We start from the raw sequence: 18032 nt of genomic DNA, 5'->3' as shown, positions 1-18032 counted from the left end.
CCACCAGCAACCATGCGTGTGCCCTCTGTCCTACTTTGATGCCAATATCATTGATTTCCCCCTAGAAGCTTCCCTGCCCTCAGCCAGGACTGCTTGGCACTTGAGCCAACCTCACTGTTCAGCCCGGGACTTGATTTCCGGAGATAGAATTATGGAGGAGGAAAATAGTTTTCCTCTACCCTTCTGAGTTCTTAGCAGAGGCCCTTGTAATGAAAGACAGATTACCAAGAGAAAAACAAAAGTTCATTAACATATGTACCTAGTGTATATGTGGGAGATCCCAGGGAAAAATGAATAACTCCCCAAGGTGGCTTAGAATCCAGATTTAAATACCTTCTTCATAGGGAAAGGGGACGGGAGATGTAGGCCTCTTAGAGGAGAGTAAATGGTTTTTAGGAAAGATGAATGGGGGTGGGGGAGATAGTTTGTAACAAAGTTTGGATGTGATGTCAACTTCTAGTCTCCTGTCCTATGACAGGAGTCAGTCTTCACTGGCTGATGACACTTTTCCCATCCAGTGGAACTTTTGGGGGATCCGATTTTAGGCAGATCAGGAGACTTCAGTGAAAGCCTCTCCTTGCATTTGCTGTTTTTCAAGCATCTGCAACTCAAGATCATCAATATAACAACACAGCATATGTTGGGTTGGCCTGTTCTCTGACCTTCAGAGTAAACCCAACAAAAGCTTGTTTCCTCTCTTAGATGATTTGCCACAGTAGCGTTATTCCCTGGAGACAGTATTCTGACCAGACCTTCCTGGGAGTGGTCATAACATACCCTGTGCTTATAGAAAGGTGTGGGACATATCACTAAATAAATCAGGGTCAGTTTTCTCACCTTGTGGAAAGGGAGATAAAGTTATGATAGTTTATCTCCCTTTCCACAGGTTTCCTGCGGGTTTGTGTCTCCGCTGCAGCCCCAGTGGCCCCAGTGCCTCTGCAGCCATGGGGCTTAGGCCTACTGGGTGCTGGGACCCCTGCGGGCTGTGTCTCTGCTCCTCCAGCCCCAGCAGCCTCAGTACCGAGGCGGAGTTTGGGGCTGCTGGGTGCTGGGTCCCCCTGTGGACTTGTGTCTCTGCTCCTCCAGCCCCAGCGGCCCCAATGCTGCCGCGGCTGTGGGACTTGGAGCTGCTGGGTGCCTGGCCCATTGAAAGCTTGTGTCTCTGCTCCTCCGTCCCCATGGCAGCGGCAACCAAGCAGGCCCAGAGGTCCTCCGCCGGCAGGTTGGGGCAAAATGCCTGTGTCCTGGCCCAGCCGCCACCATCTTTGTCAAGAAGTGACAGCAATTTGCATATTACCTCCTATTGGCTATGGGCACCACCATCTTTGTCGCGGAGTGATGGCTAATTCGCATATTAGTCTTTTGTTAGATAGGATTACTATGAATATGTTTCAAAACCTGTACTATTCGGTAAATTGAAACCTCATGGAAGAATCAATGACTTTTCTTTGTATTGAATGTTTCATTCCTTCAATTCTAAGACCATATCAATTATTAAAAGCATTCATCAATTTAGTATTAGCTTTGGTTGGAAAAGAAACACCATGTTGAATGTATGTAACAGCTATAATATGATTTCAGAAACATTAAAATGTACATACATTTATGTGTCTTAGAATAGAAGAAATGTACAGAAAAGAGAACTTTATGAGCAGAAAACTCTTACTCTCACTGAAATAAATATTCTATAGGCTCTTGCTACTCAAAGTGTGGTCCAAGTACCAAAGCTTTAACATCACTTGGAACGTTATTGGCAGTGCAGAATCTCAGACCTACTGAATCAGAGCATGCATTTTATCAAGATGCACATTAAGTCTGAAACAGTGCTATAGAGAACATAGCAGTGATTCTAGTTCTATTGCTTGTTGAAATGCAAAACCCTAAATCCCATCCCTATTGAGTTTGATTCAAGTGATCTGAGACCAGGAGCTTGCACTTTTAACACCCAGGTAGTTCTGCTTCAGGTGGCCCTCCTGATACCACACCTGTTTTGTACTATTATGAGTGAATTTTCAGGTGCTATACAACCAACAGGAGCCATGGAAAGCAGTCTTAAAATAAAATTCCTTGCAATTCCTGGTTTGGTTGAAATAATTCAAAATGTTGAATAGAAGTTCAACCAAACTGAACATAGATGGTTAAATGTCCTAACATGGGCTCCTTCAATTTCTTCAGAGCAGCTATAGCCTTAGCCAAATTGATTGTGTTCATTGCAACCCAACCAAGAACATCGGAGCCTCAGCAAGACTGAGAGAACGGGGACCACCCAAGAACGTCAGAGCCTCAGCAAGATTAATGACCTCCACAGTCCTCACTGCCAGCCACAAAATGTATTAAACATCTCCTTAAGGACCCTCTAGGGAGCTTTTAAATTATTTCTCTACTTAGGTCCTAACTCACATCTCAATATTTTATTTTAGTTCTCTGGGTGATTGTTGAAAGAAAAATGGCTGTGTATGTGTGACTTTCAACAACAAGAATAAATATCTAGTGACCAATATCCTCAAACAGCTACTGCAAAAAGTAAATGGTGAAATATTTAACTGGTAGTCTACCTTTTAAATTTTCGAAAGCTTAAAATTCTGTCCATCCAAGCACAAATTAAATCAACTCTATATTACTAACATAGAGAATGAGCTTCTTTGTAGTCTAGGATGTTAGCTATATGTTTCAAATACAGATTTTTAAAATATTATGTTAGACTCTGGGATCAAAGTTAAGAGAACCACAGTAACCTTCAAGAAATGGCTGGAATTAAATACACAGAACTACCTATTTAGACACCTTCATGACCAGCCTAGGAAAACGAACAAAAACAGTGTGTGACTGATGAAAACTGTTGACTCATAGTTAATTATTTTTCGTATTGATTTTGAGAAAATCAGAAGAACGTTGTGTGCATAAACAAAGAGGCCTTGTACCTTGCTGTTTAAGAAAGGTGTGAACCCTGAGCTGCCTTGCATCCATGGAGATACATTATTAGTGACTCTATTCTCCATTTCTCCAAATGAGGAAGCTAAGAGGAAGGGGAGGATATATGAGTATTTGAGAGGGACCAGAGAAGCCCATGAGCTTCTCTGTATTTTGAGCTAGAAGATGTGACTACAATTAAGTCCCGCTATATTCAACCTCTCCGCTAGGACTGAGTTATTTCAATTAGCCTCTAACCATAAATGAGCATCCTAGAGGTGAGTTTTACTGGATAAAAAAAATAAAAAAATAAAAAAAACTGTGAGTCTGACCTTGTGACAGTGCCAATCCTGGGAAAAAGTTAAAATCTTGTTAATGGCATTGAACCACTTACTGTAGATGGATTCAGAGATTTGTCCACATAGAGCCGTTTGATTAGTTTCAGTGAATAGAAGGAACTAAGTTTGTTTACATCTGATGTTACTGTTTGAAATCCAAAGGGCACATCTTTGACGTTTTCAAAATGAAGGACCTGTGAAGAGAAAAAAAAATCCACAACCCATGAAGCATGTGTCTTGCTGCTGCAGGGGACATGGTAACTGCCCTCCTCCGTGGGGGTGCAGTGTCTCCCTGCTCCATTGTCCCGTGAAGCAAGGCTTCTCACCTTGGCCCTGCTGACATTCCGGGCAAGTTATTCTCGGCTGCCAGGTGAGGGGGTTCGGGGACTGTCCTAGGTATCTGGGTATTGTAGGATGTTAGCAGCATCTCTGTCCTACGAGGTACCATTTGTGACAATCAAAAATGTCTCTAGACACTGCCAAATATCCCCGGAGGGGGGGTAGGGCCAAACTGTCCCCATTGGGAAACTCTGCCATAAAGATATTCTTCTCTGGATTTAACTATTGGGAAATTTATCCTTTCTTCAAAATGATGCTTCTAATGCTCACACAGAGGCTCCCCAAACTTGGAAAAGAGTGAAACTGGGTTACAATTTCCATGTAATTCAGACACAAGAAGAGAAAGATTATAGCAAAAGAGACTATCATTAGGCGGGTATCAGATTCCAGGGTAGAGGAGTCTCTAGCCAGGATCTATCTAGTCCCTTTAGTTCCTCTGATAAGTGCCAAATGGGCTGATGTGTCATTTACCATTAACGGTGGGCTTCCCTGGGTGGGCAAGAGTCAGACAACCTGGCCTTTGAGTCCCAGCCTATATCTACTCGAAATCTAATCTAGCCCAGCTTCATTCTCCCCTCTGTAAACTGTACTAGAAATACCTACTTTTCTGAGTTGTTATGAGGATTACAGATATTATACATAAAACACCTAAAGTATATCAATTAAAAATGTTCTTTCTAAGCCATTTACAACTAGGATGTCATCTTCTGGAGGGCTTAAATCCTTTTCATTTGTTCCTAACTTTTCTTCTGTCCCAATCAATAGCCCAGCATCTCCTCTGCCTCTCGGTGCCTCAAAACGTGACCTCAGCACAAGGCGATTCTCTCCTCACTCCTAACTCACAACTGTGCCTGGAGGCCACACCTCAGGTAACATCACTAAATGGGCACATGGCACCAATGAGTAGCACAGCCCCACTATTGCAAGGTCACATTGGCTAGTCCAAGGCCATGCATAACTCTCATGCCTGCTGACAGGTAAAAGGACCAGAAAATTTTAAAATCAGGTAATTACTGCTGGAGGAACGATTGCATGTACATCACCCTTATTATTATTGCTGAGGAACAGACCTTCTCCCAGGAAGTTGTTTCTTCTGTCCCCTCTCTAGTGGGAGATGAGAAATTGGAGATGGGGTAGAGATTTGGGGGGAGGGGGAGGATGAGAGAGCAGGACAGGTGAAAAGACAGCTCCTCTTCCCACAGTTGAAGGTTCTTTTTCAAGTGCATGCAATTTCAAGTGTAAATTCTTCAATTATCAGGACCCAAAGAAGACTTCATGGGTCTTACTTTCTGGGGATTTGTAGATACAAGATGTTCCCTTTTTAAATGCTATGAGTTCATGGAAATAAAGAGTTTGTTGAGCCTAGGATAATCAATATAAGAATGTTTATGGAATGGAATGAGAGGGGTGTTCACTTACCATCTAACAGTAAATGGGGGTGGGGTGAGAGGAATGGGTGAAGGGGGTAAAAAGGTACAAACTTCCAGTTATAAAATAGGGCATGGGGATGGTGTCAATATACAGCATGGTGTCAATAGTTAATAATACTGTGTTGCATATTTGAAAGTTAAGAGAGTAGATCTTAAAATTTCTCATCACAAAAATAAAGAAATTCTATAACTATGTATGATGTTAATTAGACTTACTGTGATTATCATTTTGCAATATATGCAAATATCAATCATCATTGATATCTGGAACTAATATAATGTTGAATGTCCATTATACTTCAGTAAAAACTAATAAAGATTATGCTGTAAATAAATGTTGTGCACAACACAGGGATATAGATTTCTACTATTTCTGGTTGGGGTTTTTGCAGTGGAACATTTTATAAACACCACCTTGGTTGATTCTTACAGGATAGCACATAAAAAGATGTTGGATGACTTGCCAAAGCCCACTCATTAGTGGAAAACTTGTGATTACCTAGAACATCCCCAGGTTCTCCATCACACTTGGTGCCAGGGTTGCAGGACAAATAAGTAAGATTTCGTTCACATTTGAGAGTAGATTGAGAGAGTGTTAGTAGTAGCACAACTGTCAATCCTGAGCATCTCTGACCACAGAGCCCCATTCACCCTTCCTTAGGCACTGCCCATGGGTTCTAATAACTCTAGTCCAGTGGTTCTCAACCTGTGGGTCGCGACCCCTTTGGCGGTCAAACGACCCTTTCACAGGGGTCGCCTAAGACCATCCTGCATATCAGATATTTACATTACAATTCATAACAGTAGCAACATTACAGTTATGAAGTAGCAACGAAAATAATTTTATGGTTGGGTCACAACATAAGGAACTATATTTAAAGGGCCAGAAGGTTGAGAACCACTGCTCTAGTCTTGCTCTAAGTAGAAACAAGGTGTGGGGCTTACCTGTCCAATTTCATTGGCTGTGTCACCTTTGGCTCCTACTTGAACAAGTGACAGGGAGGTGGAGAGACAGATGGGAGAGAAGAGGACATTGCCTGCTGGCTCCTTTTCACAGAGATTTTTGAACAGGTCAACTGCAAAAGCAGAGTTTGCCAGTTGCAGGGCATCCATCGTGGGCCTGAAACAAAGGATAAGGGTCTTTAAAGTCTTCTCACCTGAATTCTGCCACCCCAATAAGTATTCCATCTAAACAACCCTCCCAGTGTGGCTTAGTTGGTTGGGCATTGTCCCATGCACCAAATGGTTGCTGGTTCAACTCCAGGTCAGGGCATATGCCCGGGCTACGGGCTCAATCCCTGGTGGGGAGGTGTGCAGGAGGCAGCCAATCAATGTTTCATTATCACATCTATGTTTTTCTCTCTCTCTCCCCCTCCCTTTTTCTCTCTCTAAAAATCAATTTTAAAAATCCTAAAAAATAAAAAGTCCATCTAAACAAAGTAATGGTCTTGGATAGAAGAGAAAAAGGGACTTTGCATTAAATGCAATTGAAAAAGCCAGTGGGGAAGAAACTTTTGGGCAAATACCCTAAGATCTGAATGGCCCAGCTTTTGAGGTCCTTGGTGTGAGCAGCTCTGCCCGAAATCTTCAAATTCAAGCATACTCAGCCACAATGACCACTGTCAGGAGTCCAGTGATCACACCTCTTCCTCAGCAAGTGGTCAGAGCAGTTGACAGCACTGAACAGAATCAATTGGTTTTATTTATCCATATTGTTTCAAATAGGATTGAGGTTAAAGCATACAAAACTGGCATTTTTGTACATCAAAAACAGTCAAGTCACAGCAGTTTTGTGTGATTCAGTTTAATAGTAGGTGTTATGGGTTGAATTTGTGTTTCCCCCAAAAGATATGTTGGAGTCCCATCCCTGGGTACCAGTGAATGTGAACTTATTTGAAAATAGGGTCTTTGTAGTTTTAATTAAGTTGAGGTCCTAATCCAATATGACTGGTGTCCTTATCAGAAAGAACAGGAGGAAAGACAGAGACAGACAGGCACAGAGAGAAGATGATGCGAAGACACCAATGTGACAACAGGCTGAGATTGGAGTGATGTTTCTACAAGCCAAGGAACACCAAGGATGGCTGGCAACCCGGAAACCAAGAAAGAGGCGAGGAATAGTCTCCTCTAGGGTTTGCAGAGGGAACGTGGCCCTGCCAAGACCTTGATTTCAGACTTCTGGCCTCCAGGACTGTGAGAGAACACATTTCTGTGTTAAGTCACCCAGGTTGTGACCCTGTTCATGCTCACTGGTCACCTCCAAAGACTTCTTCCTCCTTTACTTTATGTCCCTGACAAGCACAGCTAACAGAACTCAGATCAGTGTTCTCATTGCAAACTATCTCAAGGTCATCTAAAGTCAGGGTGGATAGCGCACAGCCTTATTCTTTCTTCTGGGGTGGGGTCAGAGGCTGAGGGACAACTGCACACCCCAGTCACAGAGACCAGCATGAGGTGTACAGAGGGCAATGAGACAGAAATGGGAGCATGCAGAGTATTTGGACCAGTGTGTCCATCACGAGGAAATAAAAAGAAAATTCACAAAAGATTTGAGGGAGTCCTTTCTCCAGGAGCAAATTTAACATTGATAATGCTGCGTTTGTCTACAATAAAATTTAACATGAGCTATTTCTCAACCAAATTGAGAAGCTTGAATGAGCTGTTTTTTCACCAAATATAGAAGGCTCTGCCCAGATCCCTGTAAACTTCTCAAAGCTTCAACAACTGAGGCCTAATCACATAAACAATAACCTGAAACATACCAATTGTGCTTTAACAAACACAAGTAGTTCTTCCCAGAATGCATTCACTACCCTCAAAGAGAGCAATTCCAACAATTTTGCGTAATCAATAACAAGCTTTCCTTTTAACGTTTGACTTCCTTTGTGTAGAAAACCTGTGTTTAAGACCTGGGAGTACTGTGCTAAGGGAGTTTGACTACAAACACCTCAAAGCATACCAAAAAGTAAGGAAATGTTCATGTTACCGTTTTGTCCCACCGAAGCTTATTCTATTATTCATTATAACATTTTGAGATACACTTAGTCTCAGTAGTTCTGTCTGAATACAAGCTACTTTGTACAGTTGGCTTTTTGTACAGTTCATTACACAACATAGTTAACACTGTGTTGCAATTCAAGATATAGATTCAGGTGGCTGTTGGAGAATGTTCATCAGAGCACACCTGACACCTGGGGCTTTCTCATGGGTGCAGACCCTCCTTTCAGAGTCCCTTCCTTTGCATGAGAATCCTCAGAGCATGTGTCCAACAGGCCTGCCTCCCATCCATGTGCTGACGATCTCCTTTCTCAGAAAATTCTCCTTCAGGCTGAGGAAGTTCATGCAGCCCTTAACAGCTGAGGTCCCAGCAACAACAATGTCGTTTGATGCTTGACAAAGGTATCAGAAAAGGTCTGGACAAATACTTTCAACAATAAAGAATTAAAGCACTGCAAAAAAAGAAAGAGAGGAAGGAAGGAAGAAAGGAAGGAAGGAAGGAAGGAAGGAAGGAAGGAAGGAAGGAAGGAAGGAAGGAAGGAAGGGAGGGAGGGAGGGAGGGAGGGAGGGAGGGAGGGAGGGAGGGAAGGGAGGGAGGGAGGGAGGGAGGGAGGGAAGGGAGAGAGGGAGGGAAGGAAGGAAGGAAGGAAGGAAGGAAGGAAGGAAGGAAGGAAGGAAGGAAGGAAGGAAGAAAGAAAGAAAGAAAGAAAGAAAGAAAGAAAGAAAGAAAGAAAGAAAGAAAGAAAGAAAGAAAGAAAGAAGGAAAGAAAGAAAGAAAGAGTCTGGACATGGGAATTGCTATAGAAGCAAAAAATCACCAGCTAACTCCTCAATCAGATGTTGTCAGATAAATATGATCAGTTGTTCAGTGATTGGTCCCAAGTGACCCCAAAACACTGCAGAGCTGATCTAGGCTAAGGTAGTTCAAGGGATGATTGGGCCACAGTGAGTGGCCACCTCCCCGTGCTGCACGGCAGTCAAAGCATTTAAGCAGATCTTAGTAATGTGAGCTACACACACAGGAAAAAGCATCAGGTTCAACATGGACCATTTTAGTAGCAAATACTCTAAAAATTATGGATATGAGAGTAGAGATGAGCAAGATCTGCAGAGTAAATTTACATTTCTAAAGACTTCTGCTCAGAGTGCTAAAATTGCCACAGACTTTTTTTCATTTTATTATCACTTTCTTATAGAGATAACTTCTTTGGTCTTCATGAAAACCTTCAAATAAGTATAACAAAGATAATTTTAGTTACAGTTCCAATGTAGAAAATACTGCATGTTTTTGTCACTTAGAAGTTTAAAAGAGTGAAATGGAAATTTAAGTAATAATTCAAATGCAACAAATGAACAACAAAGAGCTGTAAGAATTTATCACTAAGTTGCCTGGTTTTTGAGATATGTCCTAAAATCATAAACCTTTAGAGTGGGACAAGATTTTGGCATGGATCTAGTCTGGCTCCGTTTCTTCCTTTTACAGATGAGAAGAGTGAGGCAGACAAAGATGAAGGGATTCTCCAGGCCACCCACAAAGGGAGTGAGAGTGGTAAAACCAGCCCCAGCATTCACTTCTCCCAGCACCCAGCCTGGTGCATCCAACCACACCACACCTCCACCCTCGGTAACTGTGTCTTGGCTGACGTTTTTTCTCCCACAAGCCTTTAGAGTTCCAAAACTCCTACATGTCCTGAATTACCCTTTAGAGATACCAAGGTACTTTGCTTCTTTTTTTTAAATCAATACAAACTTTTTTCTCTCATTTCCTCCCTGGAGAATCTTTTGTTCTCTTCCTGCCATTTATGTTGCCAATGATTAATGTTATATTGCTTTCATTTAAAAAGTATTAACTGAGTACCAAATGCATGTCAGGCACTGAGTTAAGTGTTAAGGAATCAAAGGTGAACCCAGCACAGGTCCTGCCTTCAAGCAGCTGTCAGCCTAATGCCATAATGTGTGTAATGAGTCCTGGGCATTTTCTTGGGGAGCACAGGTTGTCATGGGAACCCTTACGAGAGAGGGAGAGAGCTCACTTATCATAGAAATCTCAGTGAGGTTTCCTCAGAGATGGTGCCATTAAGTAAGTCACACTAAAGGTGAGTCCTAAAGACAAGTGGGAGTTAGCTATGAAAAAAATGTGGGCCAAAAAGACTGCAAGCAATCCCAAATGAATGGAGGGGCGTGCACTAGAACATGAGCAGGATCAGGCATGCTCACTTCTCTAGACTTACAGCCCCTGCACAAAGATTCCCAGAGTCTTTAGTGCATCTAAGCCAATGGTCCTCAAATTTGTTGATAGACCATTTGATTGAGATAAATGCTTTAGGGACAGGTTGACCATACGTCCCACTGCCTGGGACAGTCCTGGATAATGTTTGCTGTTCTGACATGCCCCTTTCATTCTCAATCATGTTCTGTACTGAACAATATATGTTCAGCCTCCCTACAGACCACCCACCACACTCTTCTCTATGCACGTGTGCGTGCATGCACACACATAGCCAGGAGCACAGCTTTCTCATTACTTAAAATTCTTTTCACTGTCTCAGGTGATTGTGGTTGTCATTCATGCTAACCTGCCCCATATGACATATGAAGAAAAATGCAGAGAAAAAAATAATCTTAAGTATTTGGTGTAGCCAGTCCTTAAGCAATGGCCTTGAGGAATCTTGCCTATTAGAGTAACTATCACCAAATGCCTAAAAACACAGCTTCTGCTGTCCATATTCCAATTTCAAGAGGAAAAAACACACAGCCAGGTTAAAAAAATAGGAGACCTTGGAGCTTCTGCAGTGTGAGAGACTATCAGGATTAAAGGAAGTGACGAAAGGAGTAAACATATACGGGAAGACCTTTGTTAGCAGGAAAGGACAAGGCTGCTATTAGTAATAAGGTCAGGGCCTAATTTTCTATGGTTTGAGCACCTCTACTTTGCTCGGATATTGTGAGATGTCCTATCTCCTCCTGTTTGTTCAGAAGTCTGATCTTGACGACTGAGCCATGCCACTGCTGCCTAACAGCAAACTAGAGCCAGACTGGCCACGCCAGCATGACCAAGATTGCTGAGGTTGCAAGCCTCAAAGTCAACCCACAACCCAGAGGGATTGAAGTGGCAGAATTCAAAGTGTTAAGAAGCAAAGGTGTAGACCTGAGTCATTTTCTGGGATTTTCTTCAGGCTGGTTTCCATCTCTCTCTCCCCCAATCAAGGAAATCAGCCAATTCTTTCACCTACTGATAGGGTCTGAGTCTTGAGACCCACCTAATTCTATCAAACCTTTAGAGTGATGAAGGGGATGACAGGCTGTTAAGAATACCCGTGTTGTCATGGAAACTTCCACAAGCTGTGAGTTTGAAGGCGTGAATTCTAATGATCTTGCCACTTATAAGCTGTGTGACTTAGAACACCATGTCGTCACCTCTGTGAGCCACGCTCATCTACAGAATGAAGAACTGAGATGAAATACATCTAAGACCCCTCAGCTCTGAATCTGAGTCTAGAGAACAGCCTGACACGTTAAGTTGATCTTCAATATAATACTCTTAAATGAAGCCATAAAAACAGCAGCCACTGTAAAAAAAGAAACGATGAGCCAACCTGTTTGAAAAGTTGCCCAAGAATACATATTTGAAATCTATAACTTGTTTCAAGTATCCTAGACCCCAGAAACAGGGAGGGAGAATACATTCTGCTTAGAAGAAGGCAGTTTCAAGTAAGTGAACACCGACTAGATGCTTAAAAATGCCAAGAAGAAGAGCAGTTTTGAAGTCTGAATCTTAAAGCACACAAAACCAACCAGGAAGGTGAGTCAGACAATCAAATGTGTTGCCACTTTCTCCAGGTTTTGAGTATCAGGCCCTTTCTGAAATAAGCATTTCAAAATTCATTCTTAATTCCAAGGCCCAAAAGTGTGCTCAGAAATACTTCCTTCTCCATCAATCACTGCTGTGCCCATGCCCCTTCTCCCCCCGCCCCCCCCCCCCCCCACCACCAAATCCTCCCAGCCACGTTATTTCTCCAGATTCTTACCTTGTATGGCTAAGTGATTTCTCTCCCTATGTGACTTCCTGGTTCCCAAAGGACTGAGAGCTGGAGATGCTGCCCGTGTGGAGCGTGATGGACAACAGTTCCCAAGCCCACAGCCTAACCTTGAAAATAACCCATTAAGTCGACTTTGTTCACTATCTTGAATCAGCTCCAACACCTCTTTTGTGTTAAGAATTGCCCTGAAAAGGGAACTCACCAGCGCTGCCACCCCCACTTTGCTTACCTGGAGTTGCAGTTATCCTGGAAAACACACAGCAAGGGAAAAGGAAAGCCAAGCTCAGAGAAGGACCTCACTGTGGAAGCTATTCTGTGGTCAGAGCAGCCAGCTTGCTCACCTGAACCCCAGCCACTCCCGCTGAGGCCACGCCCCACCTGTACTCTCGTCCCTCCCACTTCTGCATGCTCAGCTCTTACTCATGTCTCCTGGCAGCTTCTCCAAGATTGAAGAAATTATTCAGGCTGAAGCTGCTGTTGCCTGCACAGCTTCCAAAGGCCTCCTACATGCTCAGGCAGGAAAGGGGCTGCAAAAAATCCTGCCTTGGCCTAATACATACATAAGAGCAACCCTAGTAATCCATGAGGAATCAGAAGGTGAACTATTATATGAAAGAGAAGGCACATGTGATGGTTGTAAATAATTCATACTTCTCAAATATGGCTGTGCCATAAAAAGCACCCTAACCTCCATCCTTTCCATGTAAATTACAGTAGCTCATTCTGTTAGATACCAAAGAGCTATCGACCTATTAAACAAAAAGGTGGTCACAAAAGAAGAGGACATATCAAATAAATTATATTTAGCAAAATAAATAGTACCAAATTGATAAGAGAAATCGCTTGATGGGGTTACCAATAAAATTTGGTGATTTGGTTTACAGAGCTCTGCCCTGAAAGCTCTCTGTGGAGCCTGCTCTTTGTGTCTATGACAGTTGTCCTGACTTCTTGCAGATCCATCGTGCAGTGGGATCTCCTCTCTTCCTACCAAATTTACTCAGGAAAGGACCTTGAAATGAGCCAGTTCCTTCTCTGCTGTGCTCACCTAATTCCCTTCTGTTCATTTACTACATTGTTTTAAAATAATCTATATCATTTATGCTCTCCTCTATCTGAATACAAGAACTTAAAGGCAAAGACCAAGCCTCATTTCTTTTTATAACACCAGCATTTGGTATCGACTTGATATACAGTATGGAGTCAATAAATGCTTGTTGACTAAATGAATAACAGCAACTCATTTTGCTAAACTAAGAATGACTAATAGATTTCCTTCCTCCTAGGCACTAGGTATTTTATTATTAACCAGCATCAAAGTCATAAATGCAATGAGTTAAACTCCAACAGTAGAATTTGGGGTATCACTGGAGCAAGTGGAGGAAAGAAGGTCAGTGATGTGGACAGGATTCTTCTCAAAAATCTCACTATCCAGCTATAGTGGGGAAAGTGGGTGTGAGGGCCACATCATAAACTTGAACACTGACTCCACCACTCGCCACTTGATAAACCTTAGACAAAGTACTGATCCTATCAAGACTCAACTTGCTCATCTGTAAAATGAAACACGTATGTACATGAAAAGACAATCCATGTGAGTGCCCGGCACATAGCATGTGTTCCCTAACAATGGTGGTGATTATCACCACTTCCACTATTCCTCAGACAGGCACAGCCTCAGGGAATGTCAAAATGGCCAAAAGGCCGGTGCAGGATATTCACACATCGAAGTCACTAGAATCATTTGTTGAACACCTGCTGCATGCTTGCTACTGTGACCCAAAGATTTTAAGAGACTTGCACTTACATTGGAGAGCTTTGTCTATTCTCCTTTTTGATGGCTAGATTCCCTCTGTCACACTCCTGTTCAGTGCTTGTCTAACCCGGACAGAAACACTTCCAGCGACAGGAATTCAGCAATACCCAAGGAAGCGCAAACATAATTCTGACTGTTGGAAATAAATGTGTCTTTTAAAATATCCAGTTGGAAATGATATGCCTGTTTGTAGGAAGAAGCATTTGCTCTATAATTCCAAAAATAATATGTTTCTTCTTTTTTTATTTGCCACAAAACTATGTTATTACTGTGTATTAAAAAAGAGTAGTTGTTTTCTTTTGAAGGGAAAACATATAGCTTAAAGAATGAATTATCCATCCATCCATCATACAAATTTATCAAACAATAATTTCTTGTAGTTCAACGAAAGTAATCATCAGCCCAAATATTTAATAACCTAGGAGACTCTTCTGTCGGGGCTTTTTCTTACCTATAGGTTAAAATACTGCAAACATTATAACTTGATTATTCAGCATTCGGGCTGAGGAATGGCTTGACAGACCCAGCCACTCCCAGGAACAACTCAAAGGAGCTTTGTTATAGCATGCTTAGAATCATTCATATTCTCCCTCTCCTCCCCTCCCCTCCCCTCCCTTCCCCTCTCCTCCTCTCTCTCTCTCTCTCTCTCTCTCTCTCTCTCTCTTTCTCTCTCTATCTTAAGATAAATTTCAGTCATAAATTGTTAAGCACCCTCCCCAGATACCTACAAATAATAAAGTGTTTTTCACCCCATTAATAAGTATGAGTGCCTCCAATGTATACTAGTATGGCATCTCCCCATATAGCAGAGGAATGACAAGAACCTTGCACATGTCTAGCAATTCACAGAAATGATACAATAATGGCTTCCATCCAGCCACTCAGAGCTATTATCCCTTCTTCACGTGTGGAGAAACTGAGTCAGGAAAAAGAAGACAAGGTATGCCTTAGTGTCTCTGAGACAGAAAAAAAAGTTTCGAAACCTCAGATTTATAATTCTTCACCCTAATTACATCCATTTCAAGAACCTAGCAGCCTAACATGCTGTCATGCTCTTGGTCTCATCAGCTTCTAGTGTTTAAAAAGCCGTACTGTCTAGAAGAAATTTTATAGTAAATGTTCACCTGTTATGGGAAATAATTTACATGTAATTTTCTGCTAAGAAACAAACTTAAGGGGAAAATAAAACAGTAAGACAACTAAACAAACAATAAAGAAAGAATCATGCTCACAAGATTAGTTGTATCCCCGTAGTTTAAAAATATATATAAATGTACATGTATATTTAGGGACTTCCCCTTCTTACTGTAATGCACTTAAGGGTTCCTTGATTTTTTGCATTAAAAATTACAAATGTGGCCCTAACTGGTTTGGCTCAGTGGATAGAGCATCGGCCTGCAGACTCAAGGGTCCCAGGTTCGATTCTTGTCAAGGGCATGTACCTTGGTTGCGGGCACATCCCCAGTGGGGAGTTTGCAGGAGGCAGCTAATCAATGTTTCTCTCTCATCGATGTTTCTAACTCTCTATCCCTCTCCCTTTCTCTCTGTAAAAAATCAATAAAATATATTTTTTTAAAAATTACATATGTGTGTGTATACTTAGTAGACGTAAAGAAAATGCATAAAATAATTTTAACAATAGTTATTTCTGGCTGGTGAAATTAAAGGTGATTTTAATTTTTTTGTGTAGTGCACTGTGTCTTCTAAATTTTCTATAGTCATCATATATTATTTCTTATGATTAGAAAGCTCTGTTTCTTGACAACTTACTTTCAAAAAGCTGTCTGCCACAACTGAGCCTTTGCATAATAAGTCTCCAGTTGTAGTCAATTACTACCTGTGGTATACAGCAGATACCTACTAGTTTAGTTGCTAATAAAGGGCGACATATCTTTTAAGTTATGTCTCTTAAGAAGTAGAAATTCCAGAGTGTCCCTTGGTGAGGTCTAGGAGCTCAAAGTGGCCCAGCAGAAGCTGGGGTCACACCCGAGACATCAACCAGCCCCAACCCCCTACCCCCCTGAGATGAACCAGGCCAAGGAGGACAGGAGCCCTTCCAGAAGGATCCCCGCCCCAGGAGGAGGTACAGGCGGGAACAGGCCTGACCCTTCCTCCCTCCTCCTCCGCAGGACCAGTCCCATGCTGACTCGGTGGTGGCCTGGATCTCTGCCTGACTACATGATGCAACTACAGCGCACAGAGAGTCAAGGAGAAGTCTAGGCTCAGCTCTAAAGGAAGCTTGGCCAAGTCCAAACCCCTTGTTTCCAAACAGTGAAACTTGAGCCCCCAGTGCCTTGTATGCACATTTTTAAAAGTGATGTAAGACCTTTAACCACATGACTTGTAATAACCATTTTACAGAAGTTCTAGATTTATTCTATTTTATAAATGAAAAGAAAATAACTACAGAGGCACCGGGCTAGTGCGTGACTTCCCCCAGGTCAGGTTGATAAAGCAGAAAGCAGATTCCATATTTAAATCCAGGTTGTAATAAATCCTCTACACTCCTGTATCAAACACCATACTGTTGTGGCTAACATATCCATTTGATGTGGATGATGGAATATATTGAGTGGAATATGAGGACTCCTTCACCTAACAATCATTAGTTCTACGTGTTGACAGGACGTATGAGAGAGTGTAGGAATATAAACATCTCAGACATGAAGTCAACTAGCTTCACTTGGGAAGGGAGGAAATTTTCAAGAAGCTTCCAAGATATTTGGGATGAGAGGGAGTAGTGTATGAATTCTGGTCTCTACCTCCTGAGAAGGAATCTAAAGGATACTTTCTATCCAGAGTCTTCATTTTTCCTAGACCTGGAGGACTTTGGGCTTTGCTTGTTGTAGCTCCAAGTCCTCCCCATGTGGAAACTTGAGACCAACATTTCTTCACTGAGCCCCATCTGCACTCGCTCCTCTTCCTCACACCCACTACCATGTGTGTCTGAGCCTGGTCCCTCCCTAGGTCCTAAGCCACAGGGAGAGCAGAGACCATGTTTCATTATCTGCATATACCCACTCCCCCTCTTAGAACTCTTACAGTGCTTTGCACATGAGACATTAAATAAACATGTCTGGAATTTGTAAAAGGACACGTGAGCAGATATCCAGTAGTAGAAAGCAGTATTTGTAGCAACAGCAGGTGCAAACAATGATTGTTATGAAAGCAACCGGTGTCCACTTCTAAGAAAGAAAGATGCTCTTTGAATATTTTGAAATATAACTAATTGAAAATTATTGTCAGCCATAAAAAAGATGAAATACTGTCATTTGCAACAACATGGATGGATCTTGAAAATATCATGTTAAGAGAAACAAGTCAGACAGAAATAGTCAAGAACCACATATTTTATTCATATGTGAGATATAAAACTGAAAGCAACAAATGAACAAACAAGACAAACATATAAAAACTCATAAGCACAGACAACAGAGGATTGGTGATTACCAGAGGAAAAGAGAGGTATGGGATAGTGAAGGGTAAAGGGGATCAAATATATGGTGACAGAAGAGTTGACTTTAGGTGGTGAGCACACAATGCAATATACAGATCATGGCCCAGCCAGTGTGGTTCAGTGGTTGAGTGTCGACCCAGGAACCAGGAGGTCATGGTTCCATTCCTGGTCAGGGCATATGCCGGGGTTTTGGGCTCAATCCCCAGTGTAGGGTGGTGCAGAAAGAAGTCAATCAATGATTCTTTCTCACCATTGCTGTTTCTTTCCCTCTCTCTCTCTCCCTTCCTCTCTCTGAAATCAATAAAAACATATTAAAAATACATATATACAGATCATGTATCACAGAAATGTACACTTGAAACCCATATAATTTTATTAAACAATGTCACCCCAATAAATTTAATTAACATTTTTAGTAATTAAATCAAACTTTTTTATCCAATTATATCAAAATATTCATGCTGCTGGTTCTTCAACACCATTGTGCATCAGAATATTAAGGATGGAGATTAGAAGGAGAAAGAGTTCAATCAAACTGCACATTCCCAGGCGCAAATCCCCAGAGGTGTGATTCTGTACATCTGGGCCTCAGAATCTAAATCCCTTCCAGTGGTTCAGAACTGGTTGTTCACAGTTCACACTTTCAAAATCACAGGTTGCTAGCAGGTTCCACACTGACACTGGCTGTCCAGTGGTTAGTGCTGATTC

General features: G+C 42.0%; 1 protein-coding gene across 2 annotated transcripts in view; it reads right to left on the bottom strand.

Annotated features, from left to right (window-relative positions):
* The window catches only part of SERPINB5 (serpin family B member 5), a 30304-nt gene that overhangs the window by 10036 nt on the left and 2236 nt on the right, over nt 1–18032 (bottom strand). Inside the window, exons 1-3 of one of the 2 annotated variants that reach the window (XM_070420421.1) lie at nt 12284–12395; nt 5963–6137; nt 3305–3442 (exon numbers count right to left, since the gene is read on the bottom strand). In XM_070420421.1, the coding sequence (XP_070276522.1) occupies nt 3305–3442; nt 5963–6130 (306 nt within the window). In that variant the 5' untranslated portion in view covers nt 6131–6137; nt 12284–12395. Of the gene's footprint in view, nt 1–3304; nt 3443–5962; nt 6138–12283; nt 12396–18032 lie in introns of those variants that run through there. The other variant, XM_070420420.1, reaches the window with a different exon arrangement.

The sequence above is a fragment of the Myotis yumanensis genome, unplaced genomic scaffold (genome assembly GCF_028538775.1).
Source record: "Myotis yumanensis isolate MYYU_CA2020_CCGP unplaced genomic scaffold, mMyoYum1.0.hap1 SCAF_7, whole genome shotgun sequence".
In the NCBI taxonomy this organism is placed as follows: domain Eukaryota; kingdom Metazoa; phylum Chordata; class Mammalia; order Chiroptera; family Vespertilionidae; genus Myotis; species Myotis yumanensis.
The sequence above is the reverse complement of the archived record's forward strand: the minus strand, read 5'-3'. Positions and strand labels throughout refer to the sequence as shown.